Raw genomic sequence first — 13777 nt, forward strand, 5'->3', positions numbered from 1 at the left:
CTTGCTGCCTATGAACCCCTTGCTTAGCTAAAAAATCTGCTATCCCGTTTGCAGCCCTTTTAACCCATCTGAAGGCAGCTCCCATTTTCTTAGCTAAATGGTTGATTTCCCTTAGTGTTGGCCTATATTCCCAAACACCTGAATTCTTATTATTTGTCCAGGAAATGACCAACTTTGACTCTCCCTCCACCTCCATTTTCTGTAACCCTAGCTGCTAACTATCCTTAGACCTCGTAGAAATGCTAATATTTCACCTTTCAAATAATATCCAAACTAATTGGGCCTGAATACATTGCCACATCTTGCATTCTGCATTTCTGAAATATCCGTCGGGCCTGGATTGCCTAGAAAGCTTCCATCAGTTCAGCTTCACCACATTGGTAAGAGGAGGTTTCCACTCCATCACAACTTTACCTTTCACTATAGAAGAGTTTTCCATTGCTCCCCAAGATCTTATTATGTCATCCATTGAAAATCCTTGAAAGTCCTACAATGTGCAAATTTTACTTTTATGCTCTCTACTATTAACTCTTTGGACTTACTCTTCTCTTTGAATATTCTTTCATTTCATTTTTCCCATATTGTCCATACTAAGGCTTCTCTAACTGCCCTCCACATAATTCTTCCTCTCTTCTTCAGCTGCCTTGGAAAACTTGAGCTAAAGAGGGTTGCCACATCTTGAGGAGGGTCCCATCTGCAATCAAAGAGAGAACAAATGCACCTAGTTTGATGCATCTCTTTAATGAAATTTTATTTTATAAAAAAACACAATTCACAAAAGAACAAGAGATTAGTAAATGGGGAATGGTCTCACTGCTTGCTTTGCAAAGAATGCATATATGGGAGAAAGGCATTTATTAGGTCTTCTTCTATGGAGCACATCACAAGAACTAATTTTATCAAGGAAAGCTTCCCAATAAAAGGCTTGGATTCTAGGGGCAATAGGTCTACTCCAAATCTCTTTCACTGGGAAATCTTTCCCTAGAATGTTTGAGTGGGTGAAGGTGCTAAAAAAAGAAGCACAAGAGAAAACACCTATTTGAGAAACAAACCCTACCCTACTGCCTTCTGTATGTTTGTCCAAGAAAATTGTACCAAGTTTGACCAACAGGTCAATTAGAGAAGAACATTCTCTCTCTTTTAGTCTCTTCTTAAACCAAAGTCCCAAATAAGCCTGGAAATGGAATTAAACCAGAATTTTGAGATGGGTTCTCTCTTATATGTGGACAAAGAATAAAGCAAGGGGAACTGTTCCTTGAGAAGGTGAAGAGGTTTCACTAGAAAAAAAAGGAAAACAAAATAATTTATTTAAGAAACCATTAAGAATCTTAAACATCACTCATGACAATATTCAAAGCCACCTGTAACTAAGGAATGAGAGGTATACATCATTTGGAGGTTCTATTTCCTTGTATACCATACATTCAAATTGGTCCTAATTATTTTGCTTGGGCCACAAAGCCCTATTTTCCTTTATGTTATTTTAATATACTTTTACCTTTACTGTAAAAAGAAAGATATCAGAGGTTCTCCATCTTTATTGTCAAATTTAGGATGCACCCAAATGGCCAAACCCATTCTACCACCATTGAGTGGATATAGGCCACAATTTTTCTAGTAGGGTGATGCTTTTATTTTCATACATGTGTCCATTCCAATGTTTTAAAACATGGGGGCATGACACAAGGCATTCTACCATCCTGAGGCGTGATGTGTAAACCAGAATGCCAGTGTAAGCCTCCTGAGCATGGATTTTTTATTAATGAATTATTAAAATAAGCTAAAATAGGATGATACAAGATGACATCCTATGAGGTTATAAATGTGGTTTGTGGTTTCCTTGAAATTGTTGATAATTGCTAAGGGGTCACATCCTATCTCTCCCTAGTTTATTGTAACTATCATTGAAGGACTTTTTAGGCATCTTTTCTAATGTCTTAGAAGGAACTTGGTGGACCCCCTTAATTAGGTTCCTATCCTCCTTCTGAATAAGTTACACTTTGATAGGAGCTCACAAGTTAATCCAGGACCCTTAGGCATATAGGGGCATTCAAATTTGATGGTAGTGAGTTTTGGGCTTACAGTGGCCCCATAGGAAACATGGCTTTTACTAAAGCTGTGGTCCTCATCCTCTTGACAGGTTAGTGGGTAGTCAAACAAGCTAGCCTCACCTCTTATTTAGAAGGGGATTCAGGTAGTGCTATTAGATATGTCCAAGGTGTAGAAGGTCCATGGAACCTTATCCTAATGAAATAGGATAAAGGTGGCAAATCTTACCTATCAATAAAAAAATAAATAAATAAAAGGTCGAACCTTGGTTGCCATCTTCTCTGAATACAGGATGACTAGAGAGTTGAATTCTATTCTAGATGACCTAGCTATGTCTTTGGTAGAGAGGGCCTTTTATACAATAACAAGTATTTAGTTATTTGCGTACCTAGTTTCTTTTTTTTCATTTTTCTTATATTTTATGGTTTGAAGGGAGATTGTTATTTCACACTTTTTGCACATCATTACACTCTCTCATTAACACTATTTGTTTTCCATACCTCATCAATTTCATTGTCTTGGAATAAATAAAAATTAAGCAGTTTACTTAAAGCTATACTAGGACTTGATTTGGAAGTGGACAAGCTGCTGATTTGAAGCTTATCTTTTTGTAGCATTTGAATGTAGATTCTTATACTTTTAATTATCCTTTGGAATATGGGTGCAGATTCCTCCAAGTCGGTCAACATACAATAATCTTATTAATGCTTGTGGATCAAGTGGACACTGGAGAGAGGCTCTGAAAATCTGCAAGAAAATGACAGAAAATGGAGTTGGGCCTGATCTGGTGACACACAATATTGTTTTATCTGCATACAAAAATGGGGCTCAGTATTCTAAGGCTTTGTCCTATTTTGAATTAATGAAAGGGACAAATATCCATCCTGACACAATCACCCTTAATATAGTCATAGACTGTCTGGCAAAGCTGGGACAATATGGGAAAGCTGTGGACCTTTTCAACTCAATGAGGGAGAAAAGAGCTGAGTGTCGCCCTGATATTGTAACATTTACAAGTATTATTCATGCATATTCTCTTTGTGGACAGATAGAAAACTGCAAGGCTGTATTTGACATGATGCTTGCTGAAGGTTTAAAACCAAATATTGTTTCCTATAATTCACTTATTGGTGCATATGCCTTGCATGGAATGCATAGAGAGGCCCTGTCAGTTTTTAATGAACTTAAAAGTTCTGGCATTCGGCCTGATGTTGTGTCATATACTTCTTTACTTAATGCTTATGGTAGATCACACCAACCTGAAAAGGCCAGAGAAATATTTGATATGATGAGACAGAACTCATGGAAGCCCAATTTAGTGAGTTACAATGCACTGATTGATGCGTATGGATCTGAAGGTTTGTTAGCTGAGGCTGTGGAGGTGCTGCGTGAAATGGAACGTGATGGAGTTCAACCAAATATTGTCACAATATGCACTCTCTTGGCGGCCTGTGGCCGCTGTGGTCAATTGGCGAAAATTGATTCTGTACTTTCTGCAGCTGAGTTGAGAGGGATTGAATTGAACACTGTTGCATATAATTCAGCTATTGGTAGCTATTTGAGTGTAGGGGAGTATGAAAAAGCTCTAACCTTGTATAGATCTATGAGAAGAAAGAAAGTTAAACCTGATTCTGCCACTTTCAGCATATTAATAAGTGGCTCTTGCAAAATGGCAAAGTATGACGAATCACTCAATTTTTTGGGTGAGATGATGGATTTAAAAATTCCTTTATCTAATGAGGTGTGCTCATCTGTAATCTGTGCTTACAGCAAAAAGGCAAGTGTTTTTACAAGATTCATTTGCCTCAATGGTAGATTAACAAAATTCATTAAAGGCTTTCTCTCTAATTTTCAGGGCCAACTTGGTGAAGCTGAATCTTTGTTCACAACAATGAAGATGGATGGCTGTAGTCCTGATGTCATAACCTATACTGCCATGATACATGCATATAATGCAGCAGGTTGGATTGCACTTAAAGATACTGAGGTGATCAGATTCTCGCTTGGAGAAACCCTTTTAATTTCCATTTACTTGGATTTTGCATTTTGCAGAAAACTGGAAGAAAGCATGTGCTCTATTTGAAGAAATGGAAATGGATGGTATCCAACCTGATTCTATTGCATGCTCTTCACTGATGAAAGCTTTTAACAGAGGATGCCAACCATCCAAGGTTCTTCTTCTGGCAGAGTTGATGGGAGAGAGAAAAATCCCTTTCATTGAAGCCACTTTCTTTGAAATTATATCAGCCTGTAGCATGTAAGATTTATGTTTTTGTACATTAGATAGATGATATTTTTTCTATAATTGTTACACTGTAGACATGGGCATGATGGCACTAAAGAAGTTGCATATGCCATGCTGCTTTTCTTATTTGATAAAATTCTTGTTGGTGTCACCGTGTTAGCTACTTTCTGATGGTGCTCATTCACTTTGATATATCCATCAGTTTCTTTGTATTTTGGATATTTATTGTTTTAGAATGAGAACATATTTACTCGTCCTATATTGTCCTAAACTATTTGAACTTCCATAAGGCTACGAGACTGGAGAACAGCAACGGACCTAATTGAAGTGATGGAGGTGTCATTCTCAGAGGTCTCAGTTGGATTAATAAATCATCTTCTGCATTTCCTTGGGAAAAGTGGAAAGATTGAGACCATGATGAAGGTACTAAACGTATTTTTTCTCTCATATTGTTCCTTTCTTTAATTCCTAACTTGTAATAAGATTATAAGGATAATATCACTCTTTACTTTGCAGGTTCAATTGGCATATCAAATAACTGAAATTTTGTTTCATTTATCTCAGAAAGGAAATTTAAAGACATTGATTTCCCTCCTTCCCTCCTATATATTGATCTTGTCAAATATTTTTTCAGAAGAAAGAAAAGCTAATTAAATATTTTAAAAGAATTGTCTTTTTTTTTATAAGTGGTATAAGATTCTTTTCTTTTTTCAAAAGAATTATCTTTGATCCTTGATGGAGTAATTATCTTCCAATGGTAAAGTTTTTGGTCTTTCAGTTTTATCATTCTCATTACCTAATTACATATATGCCGGGGAAGAAACATAGTTCTGTTACTCTATTTATTTCTGAGTCTCAACCTAACAATGGTTGGTTGGCTTCATGTGTCTTGTTATGCCTCTCCACACTATCTAGGGCCATATTTTCTGCTTAAGCACAAAGGCTTCAAGTCTTGTTCATTTACTTCCTTTTCTCTTGGAATTTAATTTCCAGAAATTTGTCTAAAATTCCTGTTTAAAGAGTCTTGATATAGTTACTAAATGAATTTTCAGATTTGTATAGCTGTGTCTTCCCCAAGTCCAGATGCAGTCTCATTTTGCTGAAGATTGCACTACCCAGGATTTCTGCAACTAAAAATTTCAGGCGTAGCAATTGTCTGTTATTTATCATCCTTGGGGTGAAGTTGGAAAAGCAGTATTAATTTTCATTTTCACAATTTGCAGCTGTTTTACAAAATACTGGCATCAGGTGCAGATGTCAACATAGGGACCTATTCAGTTTTGTTGAAGAATCTTTTGGCTGCTGGAAAATGGAGAAAGTATATTGAGGTACCTATAATAACATGTAAAGTTTCTTTGATGTGTAAGAAATGAGTTGTACTAATGCATTCAAAAAGGCAAAAATGCATGTATAGAACCATATAGAAATCAGAAAATTAATTGCATTAGTACAATGCCAATCTTTTAGCTTGGGCTCTTTTTTTTTTTTTGTGTGTGTGTGTATGTTTTCATTGCCCTTTCTTTTACATCCCCCCTTCCCCCCTGTTTTTGAGTTATTGAATACAAGTATAGTTTTCAAGGTGTTGAGGTGAGACTAGGCGATAGTGGGTGCCTTGTAGCCTCGTTGCCTAGGTGATGTTTTTTTTTTTGAATAAAAACCATGAATTCTAGGGTAATTACCTAGGTTCCATTAGCAAGTAGCTACCATCCTTCACTATTAATTGTCTATAATCTTCATAAAAAATATATAAGCTTCATTTAAAACATAGAAAATCAACATATTCATGAAAAAATTGGAAAAAAAAAGAAAATTCAGAAAATAGAAGGGATGAGCCTCTATTTTTGTCCTAAGAAAAGAAACGATGAGAGAAGCGATTTGTTAGAAGTTGAAGGGGTTGGAAGGGCTAGGGGTAGGCCAAAAAGGGCATGGGTAGAAGTAGTAAGAAATGATTTAAGCACCAATAATTTAACAGAGGATATGGTTTAAATAGAATGGATTGGCGAAACAGGATTCATTTAGCTGACCCCATATAGTTGGGATAAGGCATGAACGACTATGATGATGTCTGTGTTTTACTGTAGGGTTGCAAGAAAGTGTTGTGACCATGTGAAATCATTGAAACCAAATCACTCGGCCATGCACTCACTGGGTGATTTGGTTTTTTATTTGATTGATAGCATGTTTGTATTTTATTAGACGGTTGAGTGAAAGTGTCGTGGTCATTTGTACTCATCGCTTAACATGTTAGACTACCTTGATATTTCTAAATTGTTATAGTAAGGTAGTAGACCCTAGAGACAATCTTTTTTATGCTTTATTTGAAACATAGAAAATCAACACATTCATGAAAAAAAAGGAAAAAAGGAAAGAAATTTCAAAAAATAGAGGGGGCTGAGTCTCTATTTTTGTCCTACGAAAAGAAGAAAAGAAAAGAAAAGGTGAAAGAAGATGACGAAAATAATCAATATGTGTTGATTGGATAAAATTGAGTTCTTCCATGCTTATCAATTAAAGTTGTGAAGTCTTTGAGGGTTCAAGGAAGTATACATGTTGATTGAACCCTAACAAATGAGAAAATAATGAAATGAAAGTAGTATTTTAACTTAAGCTGAATAATTTAGTTTAACAATGCCTACTATATTATTATAATCTCAAAAAGTTAAGAATATAAAAGTATCCAGAGAACCATGTAAAAAAAACCTTGGTGGTTAAGTGAGGTGACCCTCTATGAGGGCCTTTGCCTAAGCACCACCTTGAAAAATGAATATTAGTTACCTCTTTTCTCAAAAATGGTATGAACAGCTCAAAGCTTATAGAAAAAGGATTGTCATAAATATCTAATTTTTCTTTCCATCTCTCTCTCTCTCTCTGTTTATTATTTTTATTAATTTTTTAACTATGTCCCAAGTAATGTAAACTTTTTGCATTTGAATACTTTAAGGTTATGCATTTTTAAGGTTGTTTCTGGAAGAAATCATGAAGAATGTGAATGCAGGTACTGGAATGGATGGAAGAAGCAGGAATTCAACCTTCACTTGGAATGTATCGCAGCATTACCTCCTTTGCATGGAAAGGTGGTGGGACAGAATATGCTTCTCTCATACATGAAAGAATGGGTAAGAATATTTATTTGACAATGATATATAACATTATAACTCAGTCTGTATCCATAGCATGGATGTCAAGGCATTACCTTGACAATAAGGCATCCATGATGGGTATCCAGCCTGAACACCATGAATTATGTTAAATGGTGTCTGTCTAGGTAACTACTCACCTACCTAGGTGATAAAGTAGTCGCTAGCTGACAAAAATTGCATTCAAACATTTTTAATTATAGCCTTAGCTGAGTATAGGGATACCATTTGTGGGACAGGTCATGTCAGGTTCAGGTTGAGAAAAATGTGTGCTGAACCTGACCGATTGACATCCCTACCTGTGGTACTTGTAGTCTAGTGCATTCTCTGTAAATGGCCATAATGTGTGTGTGTGTGTGTGTATATAGTGCAATCCTGTACCCATTGGATAGGTAACTGGATAAATATTCTAATGTTCTAAATGCTTTCACATAGAAACCTGAGTGTTAAAATAAAGTGATGGGATTATTACCTCATTGAATGCCTATCATATCCCATCAGATGCCTTGTGTTTGCACCTAATTTCATACAATGAGAAAATATAAAACATAACCATCCATAATTAAAAGGTTGGCATATGTTGTAAATTTGTAACTTATTTTTTTGCATGGAGAGTGTCTCGATACACAACCAGAGAAGAAAAGAAAGAGAAATGGAAAACAATAAGCAACTTACAATCATGTTCCATTGCTGCTTTTGACATGGAAAAAGTTTGATTAAGATTGGCCATTGTGTTCATGGTACAGTCACTTGTGGCTAACTTTGTTGAATAAGGAAAATGTGGCAAATTGGAAAAGATGGGCTACTTGAAAGTTAAATTTTTTTATTAACTTAAATTCTTGAATTCATTCTGAAATGATCCTTGGTAAATATGCCTGTAGCATGCTTGCATGTGTATGCTGGTCATTCTAGATAAAACTTCTGCTTCAGAATTTTATCAAGTATGAGTAATCATGCTTATAACGCTTATGCACATCCTTGCCTTATGGATGAAAAATAGAATACTGTCTACTACCTCTTTGTATTCTAAAGCAATCATTGGCTGCATTTTTTTTGGACTTTGACAGAGGCTGGTGTGTTTGGGATGTTTATTTTTTGCAGTCCTTTCCACTATGCACTGTGACAACTGTGTTTTATTTTATGTTAGGGGAAAGTCTTTTCTGCTTGTTCTTTTTCTTCCACCTTGATTTTTGGTCTTCCTTTTATTCTTTTTCCCTTTTGGTATTCATGATCTCAGTGGCTATCTTCCAATTTAAGTGAATATCTATGATCTTCCATTAGAAGCTTCCAATCAGTAAATTTTGCCATATTAATTGAGGTTTGGGCATTTCACAGGCTCCCTGAAAGCAAAAGCAATGGATAAAATCCCACCAGATACGCTGTACAAAGGGAAAACTTGCATGAAGCATCCTGTACAATGACTGAACAGACAAAAGTCTAATGTCATAATATCAGGTTTAAGGCTGTACAGTGTCCAGAATTCTTTACTAGTATGTACCATTCACTGGCAAGAGATGCTTACTGATATACACATACAATGCAAATGTAAAATCACATATCATAATTGAAATTAATGTTTCTATTGGTGGGAAATTTTTTCCTGATACATGTTGGCATTTATTGATTATTACTGTCCCTAGACTAGGATCATATGTTAAAACTTCATTTTTTTTTACTTCTCAGTTCTCTTCTTGGGTAAATAAAATTAAACCTCTATTACAATGAAAGTGCATAAAAGGATGGTACAGTTGTCAAGCCCTACTAAAGAGGACCAGAGCAATGGATGGTCACATGTATCAAGACATTCCAGTAACCACCCCACCAGATTCAACTGCCCGAGAAAAGATAATCCCCACAGCAACCTATTCATATAATCATATTGAGACCATCTCCCTAAGGCGTTCGGATCTGCTACAAACAAACAAAACTAGGCACATTACAATTTCATGTCTTCTGTCCTTGACATATTCGAATTTTCAAACAACAATGTAAACAAGTGCATATTGAGGACAGGTGGTATAAAACTATGATGTGCCAAGCGTGATTTTGTTACCAGGGGATCGAGACTCCTTGCGCAGAGTTGTCTGATAAAATCCATTTAAATGAGATGGTTATTCTGGACACTAGGGATCTAGTTTATAAGTCTCTCTCCACCTTATTACCTCAACTTGTTTAAGCAGAAAGGTTAAGGCTTAGCATTGCCCCAGTATCTTCTCTAATGATAAATTCTTTAGATTTACGTAATGAAATTAAGCAGTGAATATGGTCCTTGATATGGTGGAAAGAGGAAATAAGAACATTTATGTTGAGACAAAAGTAATGCTGAAAATTAGAGTTGCAATTCCGGTTGTTTGATTTAAGGTGTTCCATAACATGGTTTTGTTTTCGAAAACAAAAACAACTGTCACATGGGCAAAAGCATATTGTTTTTGTTTTCAAAGACAAAATCAACCATTTTGTCAAGCATCCCCTAAACTTAATTGGCTCGGGCCTCTTCAAAATTTAACAATTTCTTAACCTAAATCAACCCAAGTTAGGACTGTGGAATCAATGATAACACTCCACACCAGTTATAAAATACATGGAGCCCACACCTATAAATATTCAACCTCAAACTGTGGGCCCTATATATTTTACCACTGTTGCAGTGGTATGAGGCATTATCATTAGTTTCACAGCCCACTACAGAGTGTTTGGCTAATTCAAATTGGACAAAGTTTGAAGTATTGATACATTTACGTATTGTTTGAGGTTGTAGTTCGCACTTTACATATACTATCAAGGTATGCATTTCTTAAGTATATATACCTCACTTATAATCATCTAGATTTATATATAGTATCATTGATATAGTTTTGGGATTGATAGGAGTTTCTTACATGTATCCATGCATATCCTAATTTTTTTCATGATATCCATGTACATCTAAATTATATCCTGATATGTTTCTTAAATTTCCCTTCTTAATTTTTAGTATATATATATTTATACTTTGAACCTTATTTGTAGTCATCAAAAACCTTATTTGTAGGCTCAGTTTGAAAGGAGTTCAAATACAAATATGTAGAGTGCAAAATCTTATATTTTGTATTATCTTGTTTGTATTTGCATGGTACATATTTGTATTTATACTTTTTCCAAACTGAGCCTTATTATTATTGATATATGTATAGAGATTTATTTGAATTTTCCAAATCTATCCATGTTGTATTAATGTGTCCACTGCATCCATGTTTGTAGATATATATTAAAATTATCCCTGTGGTACTCTCTACATTTCTAATACTTATGAAGTTTTGAACCTTGGGGGTGTGGGGTGGTCCCTCATTTATAAAAGAGGTAATACGATCGAGTCTATCTTGTTAATAGAAGAAACCCAACCACCGTGATAATCTTTCATCTGAAGTATTAAAACTAGATTGTCAATGAGCTAGCCCAGTCGAAGGCAATAGTGTCACATTCATTGGAACCCTCCTACAACTTAATGGCTTGAGCTTAACACATAGCTTTATTTGGCCCGTCCTGGAAGTACATAGTTTGATGTTAAGGTTCAGAATTCTTCAACAAAAACAAGGAGGAGCAACCTTGTCATCCGCCATTGAAAAAGGGGAAGTATGTGTGTTCAAGATGGAGCGATTTTTTTTTTCTAAAGCTGCCCTTTTATATATGGGGTGCCAAAGGCCAACCCCAAGGGTCCGGTGCGAACATGTCATTCTTGAATCAGATTTGAAATCCACCCTGTGGCTCTGTCTCTTAAAGCTCGACATTGCACCAGCTGGATACTTCAATATCTATCTCTTGATTGATACTTTGGATTTGCTGGACCAATATTTTGAAAGATTTTGAAAATTGGATTGGATTGGATGGTCGGACTGGTTGATCTGGGAATCGTCTAGGCAATCGGTTCCATTTTTTTTCTTAAAACCACTCTTGGGCCAAAAATCATTGATTTGGTCAGTGACCTGTTGACTTGGGTAATCAAACTGTTGACCTGTTAACACAGGCAATGGTTTTTGGCCATTTTTTTATTTTAATATTTTATTTTTTAAATAAAAATATACCATCGGTTTGAACTGGACGGTCAAACCAGTGGCCAAAGTGGTTCTGGTTTTGGGCAAGGTTCAAAGTATTGTTACGTATTGGTCAATATGTATCATTCCGGGACCCTTCCAATACGCCTATACAATGGATGTATCGGGGGTCTGACCGGTTCAGGGGATGGAGGGGTCCTAGACCGGCTCCCCTGAACCAGTTTTGAAAAACAAAGAAAGTAAAAAAACAAGTATCGAAACGCCTGATACACCCCTACCGGCGTATCGGACATATCAATATTTTGAACCTTGGTTCTGGATCAGTTTTTAAGACATTATGCTGGAGACTAAGAATGGATATATTCTAGGTCTAACACTATTGTCCTTCGATAAAAGGAAAAAAGAATAGAAAAGAGCTAGTCTAAGAAAAAATAAAATAAAATAAAAACTAGACCCAAGAACAAGTTCAATTTTGAGAAATGGAAACCGAACTCCAACCTTCAAGCCAACCGATACAGATAAAAGAGCCTCGGCCGTGCCTGGCCAGGTTTGACATATTTTAGGCTCTGTAGGGTCTGCTAAAATTGGAAACTCAAAATTTTAATAGCTTAATTAAAGAAATCACCTAAGATGATCTTATAAATAAAGATCTATGAGAAGCTATGGGTTTAACCTAGCCACCTAGAAGATTCCTCAGTCATTAGGTTTGACATATTTTAGGCTCTGTAGGGTCCGCTAATATTCAAAACTCAAAAGTTTTAATAGCTTAATTAAAGAAATCACCTAAGATGATTTTACTTGACCCCATGAATAAATCTCTACGAGAAGATATATGGGCTCTAACAAACATAGCCACCTGAATCAGTCATTAAAAGGTTTGAAGTATTTTAGGCTCTGTAGGAACTGCTAATATTCGGAACTCAAACGTTTTAATAGCTTAATTAGAGAAGTCACCTAAAATGATCTTACTTGAATCCATTAATAAAGCTCTACGAGAAGTTACGTGGTCTCTAACAACATAGCCACTTAAGAAGATTCCTCATCATTCATTAAGGTTTGACATATTTTAGGCTCTGTAGGAAAATCAAAAGTTTTAATAGCATAATTAAAGAAGTCACCTAAGATGATCTTACTAGGCTTCATTAATAAAATCCTATGAGAAGCTACATGGTCTCTAACAACATAGCCACCTAAGAAAATTCCTCACCAGTCATTAAGGTTTGACATATTTTAGGCTCTGTAAGGTCTGCTAATATTCTAAACTTCAAGTTTTAATAGCTTAATTTAAAGAAATCACCTAAGATAATCTTACTGGAATTCATTAACAAAATCCTATGAGAAGTTGCATGGTCTCTAACAACATAGCCACCTAAGAAGATTCCTCATCAGTCATTAAGGTCTGCTAATATTCTAAACTTAAAGTTTTAATAAAGAAATCACCTAAGATGATCTTACTTACCCATGAATAAAGCTCTATTGAGAAGCTACGTGGGCTTTAATAACATAGCCACCTAGAAGATTTCTCAGTTATTTAAGGGCATGGTTTTGAAAACTGGACTGGACCAGATGGTCAAGCTGGTTGACCCAGGAACCGGTCATGGGTCTGGGTCCGGTTTTGGACCCCAAAATTGTCCACCCCGGGTTAGAGTGTTGGACTGGATGATTGGACCATTTGACCTAGGAGCCATGTCTAAGGAGTTGTTTTACAACATGAATGTTTTTGTTTTTGGTATGACCACATTAGCAAAAAAAAAGCAAAAATATGTTCTTGAACTTTATTTTTGTTTTCAAAAGGAAAAACAAGTTGGTTTTATTTTAAAAAACAATGCATGTTTTTGGAATCAACAAATAATGATTTTTATAACAAAAACAAATATTCTATTATAGAAATTTTATGATTTTTGTAACATGTCTTTTGTGTTTATGTTTTAAGAAACAAGTTGTTTTCAAATCAAATGGTTTTGATTTATTTTTTGAACCGACAACAAGAAAAGCAATTCACATTGTAGAACACCCCCTAAATTGAAGGAGTCTCCTATTTGTGTCAATGTTTTAAAAACCAACTCAGAGACCAAAAAAAACCTAGAGAACAAACCATTTTTGCTTCTGGGTTGCAAGTTACCGGTTCAATCGTATGGGTTGAATGGGTCAGATTGTGCCACATCATCACTCTATATTATAAGTATATATACAGTTATATACATACATACATGTGTGTATGTGTGTGGAAACACATATTTTATCAATAAATAATATATTATTATATTTTACATGATATATGCATTATTTATATTTTTAATTTATAAGAATGCTAA

At 35.4% G+C, this 13777-nt stretch overlaps 1 protein-coding gene across 2 annotated transcripts in view; it reads left to right on the plus strand.

Moving 5' to 3' along the window:
• Positions 1–9024, plus strand: part of EMB2654 (Tetratricopeptide repeat (TPR)-like superfamily protein) — a 29433-nt gene extending 20409 nt beyond the window's left edge. The window contains exons 4-10 of one of the 2 annotated variants that reach the window (XR_016102164.1): positions 2717–3826; positions 3905–4010; positions 4102–4306; positions 4585–4717; positions 5347–5622; positions 7290–7410; positions 8767–9024. Coding sequence is in view for 1 of the 2 variants with exons in the window: in XM_088954451.1 (XP_088810577.1) it covers positions 2717–3826; positions 3905–4010; positions 4102–4306; positions 4585–4717; positions 5518–5622; positions 7290–7410; positions 8767–8852 (1866 nt within the window). In the remaining variant the exon portion in view is untranslated. The remainder of the gene's footprint in view (positions 1–2716; positions 3827–3904; positions 4011–4101; positions 4307–4584; positions 4718–5346; positions 5623–7289; positions 7411–8766) is intronic. The other variant, XM_088954451.1, reaches the window with a different exon arrangement.
• Positions 9025–13777: the final 4753 nt, after the last annotated feature.

Source organism: Nelumbo lutea, chromosome 7 (assembly GCF_056320005.1).
Source record: "Nelumbo lutea isolate HS-2025 chromosome 7, American lotus-T2T, whole genome shotgun sequence".
Lineage (NCBI taxonomy): Eukaryota > Viridiplantae > Streptophyta > Magnoliopsida > Proteales > Nelumbonaceae > Nelumbo > Nelumbo lutea.